This window comes from Squalius cephalus, assembly GCF_949319135.1.
Source record: "Squalius cephalus genome assembly, chromosome: 11".
Lineage (NCBI taxonomy): Eukaryota > Metazoa > Chordata > Actinopteri > Cypriniformes > Leuciscidae > Squalius > Squalius cephalus.
Window position 1 is genome coordinate 33138640 of NC_137132.1, and position 23168 is coordinate 33161807.

A 23168-nucleotide genomic window follows, 5' to 3' on the forward strand; every position below is an offset into this window, starting at 1 on the left:
CTTATATTAAAACACATGCACAGTTACACATACAGTCCAGTATATGTTCACAGTAGCACTCCACAACTTCACAGGTCATTAAAAATTCAAGTCGCGTTGAAACGGAAGTAGCAAGCAACAGTATGATGTATATCCAAGTGTTCTGAATTATCGAAAAAGAAAGAATTTTAGGGCGGGGACTTGGTTCTTATGCATCAGTTTTTGATTGGATTTTGAGATGTGAGCATTGCAATCAAAAGTGGATGCAGATGAAATCAAGCTTGCTCAATATTAGTGTAAATATTAATATATTTGAATTAGTGGTTTGAAGAACTAAATTCATTCATAAATGTCAAATATTAATTTGCATAACAGAGATTTGGGGGAGGGTGTTTGTTGGACTCATTTACATTAAGCGTAAACATTTAGCTAAAATCTTTTTTGTGTGTATGTGTGTTCAAAGCCAAAGTGATAATGTTATAATTTATCACCCAATTATTTTCTTTCTTTTGTTGTACGGACTAGGTTTTGTGGGGCTTTTTTTGTCCTTTTTGGAATTTATCAGTATAAATTATTATTTACATTTGCTGTATGGAAAAGAGCAGCTCTGTCTTATATAATGTTTTGTCTTTCATTGAAGAAGGAAAATTATATATGGTTAAGGGCTTTTTACACTGAGAGCGATTAAGCGATGAGAAAGTATGACGCGATGATGCTGTTGAATCGAAACAGTAGATCCCTATGGAGCCATTCACACCGGGTGCGATCATTCGTGGCGCTACAAAAAGATTTGTGTGGATTATTTTCCCCATCGCCCCACGATAAAACTGGCCACCAAAGCTTTAGATCACGTCCCCGAAGGCGCTGCTATTGCATTAAAAGGGCGAGATTGGTGATTGGAGATTGGATTGGAGATTGGTGCTACAGTACAGAAAGCTGCTTTGGAAACCAGTGTAAACACCAAAGAAAAGTATTCTGGAAGAGAGAAGTGAACGGATGTTGAGTTCTTGTTACCATTGGTGTCTGGGAACGGAGAGCTTTTTGATAAAAGTTTGACAAAAAAGAAGTTCTGTGGCAAGGAATTGCCAAGAAAATGGGAATCGATGGTGAGTTTAATATCTTATTAAAGTCATAAGTGTTTACTGGTGTAGTACCAAACTTTATATATCTTAATTTACTGTTGCATGTTGTGCAGCAGACCAAGTTAAAGCCAAATGGAAATAACCTACGAGATACATACACTGAAAAAAAGAAAAGAGAAGATCAGGATGAGTGTGGGCAGTTTCAGGCGTAAAATGCCTTCTCGGTCAATGCATTCTTTATCTTGCAGGCGTGAGTTACCTGAAGGCGATCAATCGTTTCGGTTTCGGTGTGAAAGCACAGTTCGTCTGCGATTCGCTTCGCTTTATTGCGTCGCGCTCAGTGTGAAACAACAGCCTTAAGAATGACATGAAGGTGTCAAAATGTTTGTTTTTGGATGAACTATTCCATTAAATGACGTAAGTTTGACATAAGTTATGTCTCAGACAGTCCTGGCTCCCTATCTGCATACTTTTAGTAATTTCACACTAACAAGTATAACACTATTTCTTGTACTTCCTTCGAAGTTGGACTTACCTTCCAAGACGACCTGAACTAAATCTTGGGTGGACATCTTGCCATTTCGAGCAAAGCACTGATACGCTCCTCCATCACTCTTGGCCATTCCCTCCATCACCAGGTTCTCGTTGTTGATGCCCGTGATACGTACGTTTATACCCTGATAGATCTTCTCACCGTTCCTGTACCAGCTGATGTCATACTCGTCAGAGCCAGTCACACTGCAGAACAGAGACACTTGGCTACCCACGCTGCCTCTCACCTTCCGTGGGCTCACCACTGCTTTCAGAGGCTCTGGGGTGGATGGAAACACACATACTCACACATTAATACACTATTGAATAAAATAATTGTGTCTAAATTCAAAGAAATTGTTTCGTCTTTATACAGACCATGTTTTTAAGAGGATTTGGACTGAAACTTTGTTTGTCATGTTTTAAATGCTTCATGCTGCAGTCAATTCAACTCAGTAAGTCATCATATCCAACTTGGAAAAGTACAACAGAATGCTACATGACATGTGAACATAGCGTCACCCAAAAAGTAAATATTCACTTTTAAGCAAATAAAAAAAGTCAGTTCTGAGATTACATGAATATAAATCCTGTTAAGCAATCGTTTGCAGAGACGAAGTGGGTAAAACCAAAGTCCCTTTAAGACAAGTCATTTCACTCAGCGGCCATCTTTGAAACGCCTCTCGGGTGTGCAAGTGCAGCTTCTGTCTCTCTTTGAATTGGGAAACATCAAATTCTCCAAAACTGTTCGCCAAGCTTACGATTAAGTTTCATATTCGAAATCACCAATGAAATCTGACAACAACTGTCTCATCAATTTAGTTTCTAAACGCTTGAATCATGACAGAAAACAAATTTTTTCAGGCTGGATCAAGCTAATGCGCAGTGGAAGCGCGTCTGACTGTTTCTATGGGAACTGGAGCTTCTAACGGCTGCAGTGATGGGGTAACTTTACCAGTCGGCGATTGGCTCTTATTTTGAAGGCGGGACTTATTCCGCCATATTGAGCGTTGCACTTTTCCTCACTCAAAACAATACGAGAGACATGTCTTGTGTTATTCTATAGTCTTTGGTAAAAAATGGTTACGGATATTTTCTGTTGATATTCTACACTTTCAAAAAGTATAGCATCATTTATCATCCACACTTTGTTGCTTTGTTGACAAACAAACACCAAGACACCTAACGGTAGCCATCTTGTTTTGAGATTTGGAATTCCTTTATAGTTGGAAGTCTGAGATATTGATATACAGCTTTGATTGGAACACAGCACATGTAAAGACTTGTTAACTAAAAACAGCTCATCCAACCAATCATGTTTTTAGCTAAATTTGTGTACTTGCTAATCATGCTCAACTTAAATTTTTCGGCCAACAGCCAACACAATTTTGGTTTTAATTGTATCGAGTCAAATAGGAATTATTAACATCCAATACATTTCAAAACCAAGCTGTCAAAGGGCACATATCATAAAAATGTGAATGCTATAAATGTTGAATAATGTCACATTAATGTCACTTTAAAACAGGGGTTTTCATCTCTGGTCATCGAGATCCATATTCCTGCAGAGTTTCATTCAGCCCCTTTCACACATACAGTCTTTACTGGTAAATTACCGGTATATTACCGGTAACAGATCATATGTGAACAGGACCTTTTCAAATATACCAGTAAATCGGTTCTGGCAATTAACCAGTAAGCAAAGTTGTAACATTACCAGTAAATTACCGGTATATGCGCTATGTGAACACAGTATGAAGATTACCTGTATTTTGCACGTCAGAACGCGCTGACGTAAGAAGTGATTTGGGCCAATCAGAAGCCGTTGAAACAGCAACAGCTCTGGGCCATTCATAAAATTATGACGCAGATGACGTCTTTACTCAGCACTGTATACAAATGTCTTCAAATTGGAGTGACACCGAAACTAAAGCGCATCTCCACGTCTGGGCGGATGAAGAGATTTGTCAACAACAGTTAGCGATACTGTCACGTATGATAAAATAACTAGCCTTCTTCAGGAACAAGGCAAAAACCTCCGGTTAATTACGTCATTACAGAGTTTACAGGTATTTTGTAACTGATGTGTGAATGGTCTGTTACCGGTAAAAAGCCAGAACGCTGTTGGTTGTGTGAACAGAACATTTTTGAATTTACCGGTAAAGTCGTTCTGGCAATTTTATGGTAATTTACCGGGATTGCTGTGTGAAAGGGGCTATTAGCACCAATCCAAATCTAAAACACCAGAATAAGCCAATCAAGCTCTTCAGGATGATCAGGGTTGGAGCTAAACTCTGGAGGAAAGTGGATCTCAAGGGCAAGTGTTGAGAACTCCTGCTTTAAAAGGTAACTTACGTTTGACCACCAGCCGTCCGACCACTTTGGCGTTTCCGAAGCTGTTCCACACCTCACACACATAACTGCCAGCGTCACTGGGTCGCGTGGCCTCGATGAGAAGGCCCGATACACTCTGGTGGTAGCGGCTGTCGGATTCTAAGGGGCTGTTGTCCCTCAGCCAGCGATACCTGGGCGGGGGGTGACCGGACGCTTTACACGGGAGCTCCACCCGGTGTCCCACCATAACCTCCCTCCGTTCAAACCCATCCAGAATCACCGGAGCGGAGTCCACAGGATCTAAAAGAGAGTGAGAGAAAATCAATTTTCTTTATATACTGTAGCAGTGGGAAATGAAGTCTACTGCTGCGTCCCAATTCAGAGGCTGAATCCTTCGAAGGCTGATTGCGTTCAAAGGCTCCTCCAAATGCATCCTTCGTTTTCCAGTGAAATGAAGGATAATACAGATGGATCCTTCCCGGCCTTGCCTACCCCAGTATTAATTCCGTGCCAGTGATGATAGGATTTTTTTAGATAAATGGCCGCATTATGCTTTTAAACGTAAGCATTGGGTTCCAACTTACTCAAATATCTAATGATACAAATATAAAAACAATAAAAAAAACTTTAAAACTTAAAAGTTTGACATATGCGAACTAAGATGCTATTGTATATAGTTTATACTCTTTATTATATACAGAAATGGACCATGGTGAACACATTTAGACAGTTTGTGAACACTGTTTTGTTTTCAGACAGTTTAATATACAGTAACTTTCAAAAAAGTCCAGTACAAACGTTACTGCTGCTCGTCAACGGCAGCTGTCACAGTTGCTAGGCGACAAGAACAATCCTCTGTAGGCTAGACCGTCCCATTTACCAACGCCATTCCGACCTTCGCGGTTTTCACGAGGCCTATGAAGTCCAAGTCCTTCGAAGGATGCAGCCTTTGAATTGGGACACAGCCTACGTCTACCCATTTTATTCAAAAAGGGAGGGGGGGGGGGGGGGGGGAGGAGAGATCATTTATGGCAGTCAGAAGAGAGAAAATTTTCTAATTTATAGATGCTCCCTCAACAGCTGTATTAGAAACTCAATTGCAGCAATGCTAGTTGATGTTAGTAGACTATTTTTTTGTAATGCAATTAAGTTGGTACAGTGAAGTATTATATTTTTTTAGAAATGAAAATGGAAAAAAACTGTTGCAACCTTTGCAGAAAAGCGTCATCACAGTATGTGAAAAAGTTTTACATAAAGTATCTGTTCGGAATGTTTTATTATATTACAGGAGACATTTTAGCAGTGTTCTTTTCTTTTCAGAGGGTCTCAAAAGGACATAGTAAAGAGTTCTTATGGTGCCTTCTGCCAATCAGCCTTCCCATGACATAATTTGCCTGCGGTTCCAGAGTAATTCGTCCCATCATTTATGGCTCAGGTTATTCAAAACAACCTGGCAGCAGATCTGAGTGGCCATGAGCTGTCTGTTTCAGGGTAGCAGTTACAGCATAAGTTATGCTGCCATATTACTATATATATAAATATATTCCCAGGCTTGTGAAATCCATAAGCGCTGCTGCAATGTTTTCTCTTTCTGCTTGATTTCTAACAGTCTCTTAGTAACAGTAGCAAATGATAAAGATAGTTGAGAGAGAGAGAGAGAGAGAGAGAGAGAGAGAGAGAGAGAGAGAGAGAGAGAGAGAGAGAGAGAGAGAGAGAGAGAGAGAGAGAGAGATTGAGTTTCATCAATCTAAAAGGAAATGGAATATTAACATTGTTGCTGTTTATTTGCAATGGCGAATCCATCGTGGTGGACAAAATAAACCGAGGATGAAACTTTTAATCACAGGTTAGATTTCTAATGCATGTTTTGTTAATCTTTGTTTAAAATTAAGTGGTGCATCACACCTAGATCAACAAATCCTTGATTAGCTCTAAACGTTGCCTAATTTAATCCTTATTGGTGCAACCAACCCATTAAGACTTGTTTTTGGGAAAAAAAAGAAAAAAAGAGTTTATTGTATGTTTAGAACAAAAACAAAATATCTTCAAGTGGGATAAGAAAAAGAAAAAAACATTCAAACAATAATTTTTGCTGTTTAAGTATAATATGAATCTGTGATTTGGTATAAATTCATACAATCTGACTGTGCAAAAACAAATCATTTGTAGGTAAAGTGTCACCATAAACATGCCAACATATGAATTTTATGAAACATTTTCTAAGACCATGTCATGTGTGTTTTTAGAGTAGACTAAAAAAAGGCTAGTAAAAAATATATTGCTCCCTTGTAGTCTATTGTCTATGTGGGGCGAACTGCCCCATTCATGTTTCTATTGTTCTCACTGGAACAAACCGTTCACAGCTCTGCCGGGTATGAAACCTAATCTTCATTATTATTTTATCATTATTATTTTATTTGTTTTCAGCCACTATTAGCCTTTATTCTGGCATTCCCATTCATATCACTTTGATACATTTGATACATTACAAACAAAACATTTTCTTATGAACTTAAGTGAATTTTTGACAAAAAATTTCAAAAAGCTGTGCAGCGAATGATCTTCCTCTGAGTCATAACGGCGATCGCAGAAGTGAAAACACAGGCTCATTAGATCGCGGAAAATCAGTGGAAAATGAATAGAAATGATTATTCTGTCTAAAAAAATGAAGTAAATATAACAATATTTCCAGATATGAGCACTTTTGGACTATATTCAAATCATAATGTAGAACAGTCTCTCATGCCTTGCTTCTTACACGTATTGCCGTTTAAATTTGACACCCAAAATGTGTAAATAATTGGCATGTGATTTTTTGACTAGAACATGAAGCCCTGGCGTACCTCTTCTGATTTATGAGAAGTCGTGTCAGCAACACAAAGGCCCCTCACCTGATAAAAGCAGTCGGGCACTGTTGCTCTGTCTGGTCTCCCCTGTGTATCGGTGCCGCGTGGTACAGCGATAAATATTCACCGCGTCCTCTGACTGCACATCCAGAATATACAAGGCCCCCGTGGATGTAATAAGATATCTTGATCCTGGAAAAAAAAGAAGAAGAAAAAAGAGCAAAATATTGTGGTTAGACTTGCTATAACCCCAATTAAAGTCATATATGTAATTTGGCCCTATATATTCCATCAAAAACAAACGCATGTAAAACATTCACGGCTTTTATAAGATAAGAGAATCCGCACATGATGTCTCTTTGAAGCCAGCGCTGGCAGACCTGAGGGAGCGCAGTATTGAACTATCGGACGTGACTGTTTTGCAACCGAGCTGATCGCTCAGTCAGTCGCCCAGAGCTCGAAACAGAAAAGCTTTCAACAACTGCAGCCATTCTTACAGTTCACACAGACGCGGCCAGAGAAACGGTGCAATTATGACGGTTAGTTCTAGAAATCTCGTTCATTTATTTTCAGGATTATATTGCTTCCAGTCAAATGACTGTGTAAATGGACACAAATTACTGTGATGTTGATGCATACGAGATGAGAAATGGATCTTGTGGTGCACCGGGGTTGAAAAGAGAGCGCGCGCGCGAGAGAGAGATAGAGAGACAGAAAAGGAGAAATAGAGAGTCTGCAGCTATAGCAAGCATTGACCTAGTTAGAAATGAGAGTCCAGGATTTGATACCCTAGAGGGGGTTATAGCTCCTAGTTTACATGCAGTTGTCTGAGACCTGCTACCAGCAGTGCGAATGGAAAAACTGGGGAAAATGCATCTGTGCGCTGTTGTTTTGAAAAGGTTCAAATTAGAAAGGAAATTCAAGCATGATTCTTAGATTAGCTGAGCTGTGTTGTGGGACTGAGGATCATACAATTTCACAGCTATTTCATGGTGCGTTTTGTAAGTGGGCCCTGTTTCAGTAACATGTACTGTATGAGAGCTTGCACACTTTCAAATTCAAGAAAGACATTTTGATCTGACATATGGAATGGAATGGAATGGAATGGAATAGAATAGAATAGAATAGAATAGAATAGAATAGAATAGAATAGAATAGAATAGAATAGAATAGAATAGAATAGAATAGAATAGAATAGACAGTATTGCTACACGACCGGTTGAATTTCCATGATAACACATTTACATGACCACACATATTTTGACACCTCACACACTGTTTGGATGTATTAAATATCAAGCCGCGTGCACGAGTACACACAGTGTCTTTGAAAACCTTCTCTAGAGTGAAAAGACATCAAAACTGTAAAAAAAAAAAAAAAAATCACTGATAATCATATGGTATTACCATATTTTTCCAGAAAATAAGCCGGGTCACAATTGTATTGTCGAGAAAAAAATAAAACACAATTTTTTTTTATAAATAATCAATTATAAATAATAATTTAAAATGGCAGTAAATACAACAAAATGTTTAGAAACATAATAAAAGCCATAAACATTAGGGGTGGATCGAACGGTTCGGCACGCATGATTCGCAGATTAATTGCAAAGTTTTTTTTTTCTTGGCAATTTACACATTCAAGCGATTTTAAACCATTCCAACTGAATTTGGTAATCACAAGCTGTTATCCGTGCGCACAGCGTTTCAGACTGCGCGCAAACACCGAATTTATTCCTCTTTTGCGTCTCCTTGCGCTTGAACGGACACAAACGCACAGAATTATGTCAAAATACCCAAGCATGCTTGTAAATACAGTCAGTTTATGTCTGAACGTAAACAGTTAAGAAATCAGATGTGTATCAGTATATTGGATCCATGCATTCCCTCTTAAAGTGACAGCAGCCTATACATCCCTGCTGCTGCTGCCTGTGTCATTGATGTATATCATACAACAAAACATTTATATTTAATATTACATTTCTGTACCTGAAAATTACTGTTAGACCTTATTTGAATTGTTTTTACTTTGTTATATTGTATTTATCTATGCTTGTAATTAGTGGGTTTTTTTTTTTACTTTTCACTGATTGAACTTTATTAGTTAGGCTAGTAGTTTCTACTGTGGTATCGAAGTACTTCAAACTTCGCTTTAAGTAATATATGGAAAGCAATGTTACAACCTAAAGGAATTTATTTCAAGTGAAATTGAATCTACCAGTGTGTGGGAAATGCGCTTTACAAATGAACTTGCTCGAATACTGTACCTCACCATGCATCGAAAACACCTACATTTTGCAGGCAAAATATTATGCATTTACATAATGAAATCATTTTTTTTTTTCCTATTTATGACTCATGTCATGACTATTGAATTTGCTTCCATAAAATTCAATATGAATTTGACCACAGATATCCTTGTGAATTCCCTGCCCCTTCACTGTTAAAAAAGTTTTGTTGGTTTAACTTAAAAACTATAACCTTGTTGCCTTAATATTTTTAATTCATTGAAACTAAAAAAAAAAAAGTTAATACAAAGAGAGAACAACATCTCTTTTTGGGTTTCAATGTACTTTTTTAAGTTAAACCAACAAATCATGTTTTATTATGTGTTTTTACACAAAAATATTTTTGCTTTCATAGAGTACCAATTACAGTACATTCAGCCAGTGTTTTACTAATACCAAAACAAAGAAAAAGAAAGGCCATTAAAATACATACATTTACAAAAAAAAAAAAAAAAAAAAAAAAAAGGTCTAAATACTGTATCAACTCAGGATAATTGACCAAATAACGGCATATTTAAGTTTAATGTCGTCTGCCGACGCTCCACGTGGGTGACAGAAGGCTGGACAACATGTTCCCAGCTAATCAATGTTAAATCCAGGATCCAGACTGCCTGTTCCTGAGGGGATGAGAGCACTAATCAGGGATGATTAAGGTCAGAGTTCCTGGTTAACCCTGGACTTGGATTTCTCAACCCGCTCACCACACACTCCTGCCATACTGGGATCGTGGAGTTTCAATCCAAGTGCCAGGAGGACATTTCAGGACGAAATGGGTAAATCTCACAAAACCCATAAAGAACATGTCAATCTTTTAAAGCAAAATCAACAGCAAGGTATTTTGCATAAAGAAAATGTTTAAACAAATACTGTTTTAAGCAATGAAGTGGTTGCATTCACACATTTATTTGTCTCACCAATCCTTTGTCTTTCATTGTCTTTGCTCTTTGCTCTTTTTCCAGCGCTCCTCTCCAATTCTTAGCATGAATAATTCATTTGCAGCGAAGCCCCAGTAGTGCACCAAGACACAACACAATAACCTTTTCCACTTCACAACCATCTCCAAAATTTGTCGAAAACGACACTGGAAAATGTTCAGGGTGCATAAATGAACTAAAAGCTCGTGAAGTTGGAAAGACTGAAACTTGGTCCCTCGATTTCAACCCTCGCATCTGTTCCACGACTCTTCTGTTTGGGCTGCATTTACTCTCTTGTGTCATTCAAGCAAACAGACGGCCTCTCATATTTCCTCCATAAATTATTTAATTTTGTTGCAAACCATGCAAAAAAATGACCGGCAGCCACAGAAATGATTCATCTATATTTCAAAAGGATAAATACATTGTGCATGATGTGCCGTATGAAATAATCATGCATCTGGAGTGAGGCTGATACTGCATTCTCTCTGCATGATTTACTTTGGATTCTAGGTTGGTCAACTCGAAAATAAATGTGCTTTTTTAATTCAGCTTGAATTTAATTTATTCCAAAAGTGACCTCTTGATGTTTCTGCTGCAATATATCAGAATAATCAAAATATACGACTGTTAATTGAATACTGGCATCATAGCGAGTGCTTCTGGACCTGTGCAAGACATCGCCAGAAGAACTTGTGCTCCCACAATGCCTCAGCAGGGTGCCTGAGTTTAGAAAGCAGTGTATGTCTCCTTCAAAGACTGAAAATATGAATTCAGAGGCCCGTCGCCTCTGGACTGACAACAGGAGATTTCTGCTGCATGCTGGGAAAGTGGGAAGAAAGCGGGAGCGCTGAAATTAATTTCAAATCCAGTGGATTACGGCACACTTCTATGGGCTAGTACTTCAAAAGCGCACACAGGATGAATTTCAGACAAATCAAAATGCCTAATGAGCCACTAGGTTTAAACGCACAAGCAATAATCAATTGTAATTTATTCTAAAGTCCTCAGATATCCCAGAATCCTGTTCACAGAATAGACAAAGGCAGGTACACTACCTTATTTATAGCGATTCGATAAAAAAGCCGTGTTCAGTAGCACAGCTCTCATGATAGTTTCATTGATATTATTAGCGGAAGTGTGCACACTGAAGAGGAGAGCAAGAGCAATCATGACCCAATTACAGCGCTTGCTCAACGAGAGCAATTAACACATTTATATCAAATGAGTTCAATTAGTGAACCAGGTCCTCTCGAATGCGTTAAGAGACAAGAGGATATTCTGCTGCGCTAAGCATTGGCATTTAGCGCAACCATAGCATATGCTAAAAGAAAACGTATCACAAATAATCAGCGCTGACTCAAGATTCTTGCATTCATGCATGATTCATACATTTTTTGAGACAATATCAGACCTTTTTTTTTTTTTTTTTGTAATTAAATCAACTGAGGCCAACGCTGAATTCTTTTAAAATGAGTATCACAGGGTGATTTTCATATTTGTCATTGTTCTGACATAAAAAATAAAAAAAAACAGCATGTAGGATAACATAACTATGGAAGCTTTCGCTACAGAAAACAAAAACATTTTAAAAGATAATTGCAAATTTTACATCTCGCAATTCTGACTTTATTTCTCACAATTGCGCGTAATAAAGTCAGAATTGCGAGATATAAACTCACAATTGCACGAAATAAACTCGCAATTCTGACTTTATAACACGCAATTGTGAGTTATAAAGTCCAATTCTAAGGGAATGTAATAAAGTCAGAATCGAGTAAAATAAAGTCGCAATTGTGAGTAATAAAGTCAGAATTGTGAGATATAAACTCAATTGCACGAAATAAACTCGCAATTCTGACTTTATAACACGCAATTGTGCGTTATAAAGTCCAATTCTATGGGAAAAAAGACTGACTTTTTTCCTCAGAATTGCGAGTTTATATCTGACAATTCTGACTTTTTAACTCGCAATTGCGACTTTATATCACGCAATTCTGACTTTATAACTTGCAATTGCGAGACGTAAAAAGTCGCAGTTACCTAACGGAAACTAGCTTCCATGTGAAGGGTTAAAATTTAAGAATATGTTTTCAGATGTGCTTCCTTACATAACATCACGTTGAAGAATACTGATTTTAGCTTTTAAGGTTAAGATCTCAGCAAAGTTGCAATTCCTGTTTTCTTTAATGGCTCTTCGAGCCCCAGTTTCACTCAGACTGATGGGATTAGCACACGAATAATTCACTGAGAATCTCACCTTTTGTTCTGCAAATGGCTTTCGGACCCAAATGGCTCTTGGAGCCTTATGCTGATTGAATTAGGATTGGCCAGACCCTCACAGTCTAGGGTGTTACCTTAACCTGTATACTCATTTACATGCTTTGTTTGAATTTGTCTCCACCCCCAAAAGTCCCTCCTCCTAAAATGCCTATAAGATAACATGTAAAGTTATGTTAGATCAGATCATGTTGGAAGTTTCTACAGCCGCGTACAGTGGAGTTCTCAATAAAGAACCACTTCTGTTGAACGCGATCCCGACTGTCTCCTGGTCTCTGCTTCGATGAAAGAAAACTTTACAACACATGCATAACTCATTTGTACTGTGGTGTTTTTTAATGTTGCCTTAAAATTTTAATGTTGTAATAATCGCATTTGTGACATGAGCAAATAACAAAAGAAATACGCTAACTGTAATAACTGTACTGTAAATGCTGCTCTTTTGTAGAACAAAATGTCACCGGCATAAATTTATATTACAGGGACAAAACGTTAAAATTCTGTCATCAGTCACTCACTCATGCTGTTGCAAACCCATAAGTCTTTTTATATTCATGTTTTAAACACAAATGAAGATATTTCTAATGAAACCTGAGAGATTTCGGTCCCGCCATTGAAAGTTCATTCCAACAAAACTTTCAAGCGTCAAAAAGTTTATGAAGACAATGACATACAGAAATCAAAATGAATCAATCGGTTTAATTTGAGTCTTCTGAAGAGACATTGATGAACAGATTTAATTTAGTTTGAGTTCTATCAAGGTCAAGACATCAATATCTTTTACAGCACAAATTATTAATTGGAGGATTGGCTATTTGTGAGTTTGTGAAGATGTGGGTCATAGAGAAATAATATGAATTAGCTGAAGAAATTATAAAAACTGGTATGATATGGTGACATTAATGTATGGTTGCATTGGGTAAAATAGTAGAGTAGGTATTATTTATTTGTTGTCTAGAAAATGATCGGTCTAGATGCTTGTGTTTTCAGCTGGCACATTTGAGGGCAGCGAAAAACATTTTTGAAGAATAGTGACATGTCAGCAGGTAGAGTGCATGATGACTAATCAGACCTCCAATAGGAGCTGATATCAGATGCACAGGCCCCGGATTTTAATAGGGTCTGTTCTCAGCGATTACACTCGTACAATTCGATCAGTGCCAGATAAGTATCAGCATCTGAGACCAATCTGTGGAGGGGAAATTAACACTGATGTAATAAGTTCCATTTATCATTATTAGAGAGACACAATGACAGCTAACGTCATTGTAACCCCCATAATGCTCACATGCACACATCAAAACGAGCTGCTATAAGAAGACGTGTGGCTCTTTGTCGTATGCAGGAACAACTAAGTGTAAACACTGTGGCGCCGCAGCACCAGTTACAGGCCTCCCAACCAGGGCTGCGTTTCCCAAAAGCGAAAATTGCATTTCTCTTGCAAAACTTTATCGTTCCCCAAGAAACGTTGCAAATTTTTTGGAATAGAAATAATGGGAGATGGGAGAAAAACTTTATTTCTGTGCTTTTGCGAGTGAACTCAAGGTTTCTTGGGGGAACGCAATAGTTTTACAAGATAATGTTTTGCGAGTGAACGCAAAGTTTCTCGGGGAACGCATTAGTTTTACAACGATTAATCGCATCCAAAATAAAAGTTTGTGTTCACATAAAATATGTGTGTGTACTGTGCATTTTTTTATTTTGGATGCGATTAATCGCGATTAATCATTTCACAGCCCTATTTGTGAGTGAACGCAAAGTTTCTCGGGGAACGCAATAGTTTTACCAGAGAATGTTTAGCGAGTGAACTCAAGGTTTCTCGGGGAACGCAATAGTTTTATGAGAGAATGTTTTGTGAGTGAACGCAAAGTTACTTGGGGGAACGTAATAGTTTTACGAGAGAATGTTTAACGAGTGAACTCAAGGTTTCTTGGGGGAACGCAATAGTTTTACAACGATTAATCGCATCCAAAATAAAAGTTTGTGTTCACATAACATATGTGTGTGTACTGTGCATTTTTTTATTTTGGATGCGATTAATCGCGATTAATCATTTCACAGCCCTATTTGTGAGTGAACGCAAAGTTTCTCGGAGAACGCAATAGTTTTATGAGAGAATGTTTAGCAAGTGAACGCAAAAGTTACTTGGGGGAACGTAATAGTTTTACGAGAGAATGTTTAGCGAGTGAACGCAAAGTTTCTAGGGGGAACGCAATCATTTTACGATATAATGCAAATGTTTCTGAACGCAAAGTTTCTCATGAGAATGAAATACTTTCACAAGATAGTGCAAAAGCATTGAAAAATATATTTTTTTGCCCATCTCATATTAATTGATTAATCTCACTAATTAATCGATTATTATAGTTAATTTACATGAACAACAGAAAGCCATTGCATTAACATAGTTAACGTAAGTATGTAATAAGTATGTAAATGGAGCATGCTTTACTCCTGAATACATGCGGTTCATTTAGTCTGCAGCTTTTCCACAACGTCATTTCTAAATGTTGCTGTAATGAACATCCCATCTGAGGACGACTTAACAGTTTTTCACAGCCATTTGGCGTTTGTTGATGTTTGATTTATTGTGGGTTCTGATAAATCTGTAAATTAATTTGAAGATGTATAGATGTAATGCATCTATTCTTGATTATTGTGCCCAAGAGTATGATCGAGCTATTCTTCTAACCACAGGTCGAGAGCTGTTGTTCCAACCACACAAGTTTGCAATGATGTTACATTCATTGGAACTATAGTTTCAGTAAACGGTGAATCGCTGATCACATGATTTTTAGGGTTCTGTTCTGCCAGTGAATGCCAGATGGGGGAGTATTTTTGCCATTCCATTGTTCGCTTCTAATAGTGCAGAAATTACACACTTCACCAAAGAAAGAGCATCATAGCAGGACCAAACAGAGGCAAACTGAGGGTATGCGTTTGTGTATGTCGAGAGGAGGTGAAATTAAATGACACACATGGCTTCATTATGCTGGAGCTTGTTAAACCCTACCTGCAGCCTGAGGGCATGTCCATCTCCCTGGCCAGCTGCTGTCTGTCTGACAAGAGCTTGGCTATTTCCAGATCTGCTGTGAGCCCGCTACCTGATTGATGCGATCATTTTCCCAAGAGCTTTATCTCCCTCTTGTACCTTACTGTTCGGCAGCCTCTTCCTTCAACGTTCACCAACATCTCTCTGAACAATCCTTAAATCACCAAGAAGTTGGGGTAGGGTGGTGAGCTACCCCTTTTTAACCATAATGGTTCGCGTTCTGGAGCCAGAGCCTGTTCTCGGCCAGGTGAACTGGAGCCTGTCGCGAACGAACGGGGACGTAACACTACTAAATGTTGTTTATCAGTGCGACACTTGTTTTGCTGTTTACAGTACTGGGAGTGATTCTAGTGAATCGGCAGCTGGCATAAACTGCCGGTACTCTCATCTGTCCTTTTCAGAGATAAACTGCAACCGTTAATTCACTCACTCCCCATAGTTTTATATATTTAGATGTAAAGAGCAATGTATTGCAACGTTATTACATTGCTCCACGAGACAGCATTTCTCCACCCCCTCTCCCTATCTCTTTTTGAGACCAGCAAGTTTTTAGGGCCAGAGTTGAACTGATCTTTCTGACTTGGAACCCCCTTTTCTGCGGTTCGAGAACGGACAAAGCCTGGGAACCCGCACTGGAACCGTGTTGGAGGGAAAGGGTAGAGGGATGCAGTTTCTATAGTCTCTATTAATTACCATGTTAGTGTAACGCCTCCGGGTCCTACTCGCACTGCTCCAAACAGGACTCGAACCGGCGTCTCCCCGGAATGGGAGGCGGGCGTGCTAACAAGGACTCTAAAGACAACATTAGCTAGTGCACCTCTTAAATGCAAGGGAGTGAGGTTTACCTGCACAGCTCTCACTAGCTGGCCTCCGATCCACTCACCCCCCTAATCTTCAGGTCTAGGTGCCACTAGGTGGAACAAACTGTAATTTGCACTACTATCTGTTCAAAATAAATGAAAAGAAACCTAGCATTGCTTTTTCCTGTTGTACCAAACTCGTATCGAATCGTAACCCCAAAACCGAGGTACGTACCGAACCGTGAATTCTGTGAAACGTTACACCCCTAATGAATAGTCATCCTACGCTGCTGAGATTCAATGTCTATTCAATTCAATGTCTATTCAATATGTCCGCAATACAGCACTAAAACATTCCGTGATTAATATTAATATAAGAGAATTTTTAGGATTTTGAAGGGGGGCAGTAAATAATGACACAAATATCACTCAACTGACAACTGCAAACCTAATTAAATCACATTGCATGATTCTTTTAATTACCGTCCGTGGTCTAACAGGTACAAGGGCATATGCAATAAGGTCTGGTCTGGTCATGTGCAAAAATAACTGTGTCCACGGCTTTTCATTGCTAATTTCTCATGTCTTTAGTAAATCCTACAGTACTTTTTTTATGCCAATGGAGGGTTCGCACTGATGCAAGTATTCAGTGCAATACGGTATTGTTTCGCATATAAGAAGACCCTGAATATAAGACGACCCGCCCTTTTCAAGATGTACCTTTTAAAAAAAGGCTTTTTGAATTCATATTTAATTTTTTTATTTTTTTATTTAAAATATGGTAAATACTGTTAAAATGTATCAATCACATTCAGAAATAAACACATTATGGCATAGCTACCATAAAAATAACCTGAAATTGTCATTTAATACATTTTACTATGACTGATATCTCACTTTTTTATGAACAGTGACAGATGCTGGCATGTCAAAAACAGGTGTTTGATCCGCATGATCTGATCCAGGGGATATAAATGTTGTTGATTTTGCTTAGGCCGATCACAGTGCTGAAAAGACAGCAGTTTCTCCCCAAAGTTGGAGAGCAAGCGCTAATACATTACGCCGCATCATTCTTAGCGGCCGCTTCGAGGATATTGACAGGCAAGTGTGTCTGTACGTAGCCGAAATAAGAAATGATGGGCCTCGCTGCTGGGTAAGTTCAGCTCTTTGGTGATTTCCAGTGCCTTCAGCTGGATGATGGCTCTGGTTATGGGCAGCCCCTCATTTCTTTTTTCGGCTACGTACTGACACACTTGCCTGTCTGTTTCTTCGAAGTGGGCGCTTTTAGGACCGCGTTAAGCTTTTCTTTGACTGTTAGCATTTTTAAGACTGTCTTTTTGGGCTCGCCATCTTCTAACATCAAACACTGACACTGTTTTTCTTGGCTGCTTAATGAGAGTATATTCGGAAAAACATACTCTCTGTAACTTTAGCCCTTGGTCTCGTACACTGACACACAATGCAGATTGACACTTCATTTTTGCTGCACTTGAAATCTTTGTTCTTTGTAAATTAGATTCATGTACTGTAGTTACTCAAACTTCCCCAGGTCTTACTAATGAGCTCAAGGAACACACTTTATCAGTAGATTAGTTTGACAAGACATGGGGTCAGCTCCATTACAAAACCAGAAAAAAAGCCTGTAAAAATTGACTTAATTTTAATTGAAGAGTTTATTTCTGCAGCCATGCTCTACTGTAGCCTTCAGCTACAGCTCCTCTAGAAACCATTTCCTTTTCTTTCCTTTCCAGACGATTAGTCCTCCACTCCTTCTCAACATGTGATAATTACCTATCTTTTGATGGAGCCTTAGATTTTCATAAGATCAAATGGGGTCTGAAGCAACTGTAAATGAGGGAAAGGAAGCAAAAAACAACAGATTCCTATGTCATGGCATATAGTCACGGAGTGATATTAAACTCTGTGATGTGTGACATTAACCAAAGGTCACTTTCAGAATCATACAACAGCTGGAGGAATGCAGCTTCCCCTCTGGGGCTTAACATGGTCTGTTCCAAAATCAAGTGAGATGACTCGCTTTTCACTGCCTACGTGCAAAGCAACCTTTGAAGGCAGTATCCAAACTGTCCTGGAATCTGGAAGTGACTGATTTGAGGTCACTCTTGAACATAATAGTGCTCCTCACTCGAAGCTCACCATTCACCTACAGCTGATTCCAGTGCTCAATGGTGTTTTAAGCCCCCAATGGCTCCTTAGAGGCAGCTAACCCTACCCTCAACCTTAAACCTACCCATCCCCTCGCTGCCTGGAAGACGCCGTTGGGGGCTTAAAACACCAAGTGCCGATTCCAGTAGAGTTTGATGTTAGCACACTGCTAAGCTAACAACCAAGCGGGCAACCTTCCTGTCTCTCTCCTGAAATCAACACGTGACTTAAACTGCAATTCATCGACTGGCCGCTAGAGACAAAAAGAAAACGCTTTCCAAAAGAAAGTCAATCCCATAGACCGCCCATGTTAAAATGCCCAACTTTACAGCAGAATTTTTTTTTTTTTTTACAGCCGAGTACAAAAAGTGATTTTGGTCTATAGCTAATTTTGCCCTTCATGACAACTGTGAGGAGCGTGATTTTTTTTTTTATAACTTATCCATTTAAATGTTATTAAGCCTTAAAGTTCTGCATAATTACAGGCATGGCCACTTGAGTGACAGGTGGATTGCCGCTGATGTCACAAACTACCTTGTAACCAATCAGATCAACGTGTGATCGTCAACGAGTGGATCTCTGAGCTGGTGTGAGTGAGTGGAGGCGGGGCTCATTTGCATATTCATAGAACCGCGTATACTAAATGAGGCAAGGGTGCAGAGTTACATTCCAGCTTATTCAAGGCATGAAGAATTTTATTTCCAAGGAAAAAACATTTAAATATGTAATTTTGGTGATCAAATATGAGTTTAAAGGGGTGCAATTATTTACTACAGGGAGACTTTAAGAACAAATCGTGCAACCAAATAAAGTACAGAGTTAGTTAAAAACTAGATAATATTTACCAAGCTTCTAGTATGGACTTTTTTACCAATTTAAATAAGAACTTACCAACGGCAAGTGAAACCCGACCACAGGCCACTCTCTGAGCTTGAAGACTCAAAACGAAGCAGTTTGTTGCTGGATTTGCACAGGTTTACCCATTTTCTCTCTTTGCCAGTACCAAGAGTTGGCCAAGAGTTAATGAAAGCTGCCACTGGTCCAGGCACTGTGCAGGCCACGTGGTCACACAATGCCTAATTTCAACCTCAATTTACCCTCAAATGAATGGAGGCCCACCCCCATGCTCTCTGCCTGCATTTTAATTGGCCTGCGTTAGATTCGCACCATTAAACCACTGCTGTTTATACAGAGCTCCCATTGGTCTTTTTTCTTCTTCCATTTGGTTTGGCAGAATCCCAAACCTTTTTATCGCTCATTTCCACACAGCATTCGCCATGAATATTTAACACTTCAGGCCTGTGATTCATTATACAGTGACATTTTCTTCTTCATGACTCAAACATTTAAAGTCAATAGTGTTTTGTAGAGGTTTGATGTGGTCAGTTTCATTTTAATACAATAAAATGCAGCGATGTTCATTTAAAGCTGCAATTTGAACAATGGCTGATCATTATTTTGGTTGCATAGCAACATTCTGTTATGTCAGGGTCTATATTTATATATAAAGTGGAAGGATTGTATTTAATGGATATGCAATATTTAAAAAAAATGAAAAATTATGAAAATTTGTGTTCTTATTCTGCAGAAAGCACTTGAGGTTGTGCAATATCACTCTTAAATCTAGTCAACTTTGAACTTAAATTTTTTTTTTTTTGTAATTTCTCAAATATATTGAATTACATTATTTATTAATAATTAGTGTAAAACGATTATACGTTACACTTTAATTTAAGGTGTTCTTGTTACAATGTAATTAAACATTTAAGTACTGAGTAATATTAATTAACATCTACTTACTATATAAAAAGATCTAGGGTTAGGGTTTGGTTTAGGGTTAGTTGCATGCAATTATGCATAATTTACTGTTTTTACTACAGTTACAATTTAATCATTGATGAGCAGTGTTATTTTTTATTTTTAACACTGAGATGCTATTATTTATTTTTGAACTATATTACAATATATAATATTTTGAATGATCTTCTCATAGTTTCTTTTTTAATTTTTAAGTTTTTACTCATTTTGTTGTGCATTTTGTTATTTTTATTAGTTTATTTGTCCATGCAGTTTTTGGTAATTTTTAGTTTTATTTACTTTAGTAGTCCTACCAAATTAAACTAAAAAAAAAATGAGGGTTACATTTTGTTTTGATGGTCTACTTTAAACATTCCACTGACTATAAGTAACTTTGCAACTACATATCAACTGACAGTCATTAGAGTTATTAGTAGACTGTAGTAGACTTATGTTAGGGTTAGTAGAATAAGGTGACATGTGGTTACTTATAGTCAGTAGAATGTGTGTTGGAGGAGCATCATAATAAAGTGTTAGCAGATATTAAGCAGACACTCCACTAAAACTGTAGTAGACATATAGTTGCAAAGTTACTAATAGTTATAATGTCTAAAGTGGACCATCAAAATAAAGTGTTACCAAAATGAGAAATGTTCTCTTGGCAACTAGCTTTTTAAAAAAAAAAAAATATTAGGGCTGTCAAACGATTAATCGCGATTAATCGCATCCAAAATAAAAGTTTGTGTTTACATAATATATGTGTGTGTACGGTGTATAATTATTTTCTATATATAAATACACACACATGCATGTATATTTTTAAGAAATATTTGCATGTATATACTGTGTATATATATTTATATTATATATAATTTATATTATATATAAATATTTTATATATAAATAACACATTTTTCTTAAATATATATGCATGTGTGTGTATTTATATATAGAAAATAATTATACTCCATACACACACGTATATTATGTAAACACAAACTTTTATTTTGGATGCGATTAATCGCGATTAATCGTTTGACAACCCTAATATATATATATATTTTTTTTTTTCTTTCAAGTAACAAACGTTTTTAATTTTAGTTTAAGTATGGTCTTAGTTTTAGTTAACTATAATAACTGTTAATCAGGTAATTGTGCGAAATCTTATTTGGACTGATGAATTAAGAAAAACGAGCTAAGACTGAGAAACAAATCTGAGTGAGTAACAATTAGTCACCATTCCTCACTATTCCGAACAGCACAGCCACTGAAACTGACAAGTATCAGCCGCAGCGCTACGAGGCCTTTGAAATACTTCACATAAAATTCACAATGCCCCACGCTTTCCCAGAGCATGTTGTTCAAGATGAAAGACTCTGAAACTGTCCGCAACCCCTCTTCCCTGCATGAAACAGAGACAATGCTCCAGCCATATGTTTATTCTCTTCTTTCATCTGTCAGTCTCTCTACCGCTCAAACACACACCATATCTGCAACCGCTATCATGTTTTATTGAGGTACAGTGTTATTGGCAGTGTGCACTTCCTTTGCAATGTAGCTTGTTAGTGCTTAATTACAGCCAGCAGGATCAATTATGCGCAATCTGCGTTAATTTCTATGCGATTACCTCACCAAATCAGAATCAAGCTGACGTGAGAGAGCACACAGAGGAAATCTATCAATCTCTATGTACTTGGACTCCATCTTGTTAGCTGTGCAGGTTAATATTTCTTCATTTGGATGGAACTACAGCTCACTTGATCTAGACCTCATCAGCATCCCTGTTAAGTGTGAAGTGAGCACTTTTTTGCATCCTGGTTTAATGTGCGGAGACAGCAAACCATTTCTAGGGTGAAACGTGTCAACATTACATGGGGAGAGGAGAGTGTCCACTCACAGAAAAAAAGGGAAAAAAAGAAATGGAGAAATCAAAAGCTTATCATGTGAATAGAAGTCCAGATTGTCATTTAAAATAGCCTTTTGCATTTTGATGGAAGCAATGGCTGTTTATTTACTCTTAAGTGCACACACACATTTGCTGGATCAGCCTGAAAAATATAGTGTGATTTGAGCTAAAGAAACAAAATCTCTGCTATACAATCACTGCATTTGATTTTATTGCTCATTTTAATTATATTATGACAACAGTTTCAGAGATGTCTTTCCTAATTCAAGCAGACACAATTGTACTATGCTGAATTGTCTATGTTAAAGTGATGTGGAGGAGGTCAAGCATTGTAAACTTTGCAAATATTGTAAACAGAAAAAAAAAAAAAAAGATTATACACTGAAAGGCTTTTCAAGTACACAACACCACATGTATGACAATGTATCATGGATTTGCCATTGTGGGCTTTTTCCCCCCACATAAAATTATAACATCAAAATTAACTTTAGGACAAAAAAAAGCCAAAAATCGTTTATTTTTCAGATCTCGGAATCAACGTACAAACAATTAAAAGAAAAAAGAACAAAAAACAGAGAAACCCATAGTGCAGAATTGACGTACTGATGGCAGAGGTGCTCTGCTTTAATATTGCTAGTTCTGACTGCACCTTCTGATACTGTTGAACCATTCAATCCTAATTGATACATTAAACAGATGGTTTGGTTCTTATTTGTTAAATAGAATATTTTTAGTGTCAGATGGAGATTATTTATCCTTCCCTTCTACAATCATTTGTGGTGTTCCACAGGGCTCCCTGTTAGGACCAATTTTGTTTTCAATTCATATGTTATCTCTTGGATCCGTTATCCAGAAACATCATTTAAATTTTCACTGCTATGTAGATGATTTACAGTTGTACTTATCACTGCGATCCAATGATCAGACTATCTTAAATGTCCTTCAAGGATGCTTAGCAGATATATTGGATATAATTAGATGGACAGTAAATCTGCTTTTAAATAATGATAATCGGTCAGGGCTCTAATAAAAGTCAGATTGAGTAAGCTCTTAACAAGGTGTTTTCTACTTTAAATCAACACACTTTACAACGATTCAAATTAGTAGAAAATGCCGCTGCTAGATTGCTGACACGAACTAGGTCTTTTAATCATATTACTCCAGTTTTAACTTCATAACACCGACTACCAATT

The 23168-nt window shown here is 37.7% G+C and overlaps 1 protein-coding gene across 2 annotated transcripts in view; it reads right to left on the reverse strand.

The window, feature by feature from the left end:
* Positions 1-23168, reverse strand: part of dscamb (Down syndrome cell adhesion molecule b) — a 157624-nt gene that overhangs the window by 52509 nt on the left and 81947 nt on the right. For both annotated transcript variants that reach the window (XM_079885910.1, XM_079885911.1), the window contains exons 4-6: positions 6818-6964; positions 3948-4226; positions 1597-1872 (exon numbers count right to left, since the gene is read on the reverse strand). In XM_079885910.1, coding sequence (XP_079742036.1) covers positions 1597-1872; positions 3948-4226; positions 6818-6964 — 702 coding nt within the window. The remainder of the gene's footprint in view (positions 1-1596; positions 1873-3947; positions 4227-6817; positions 6965-23168) is intronic.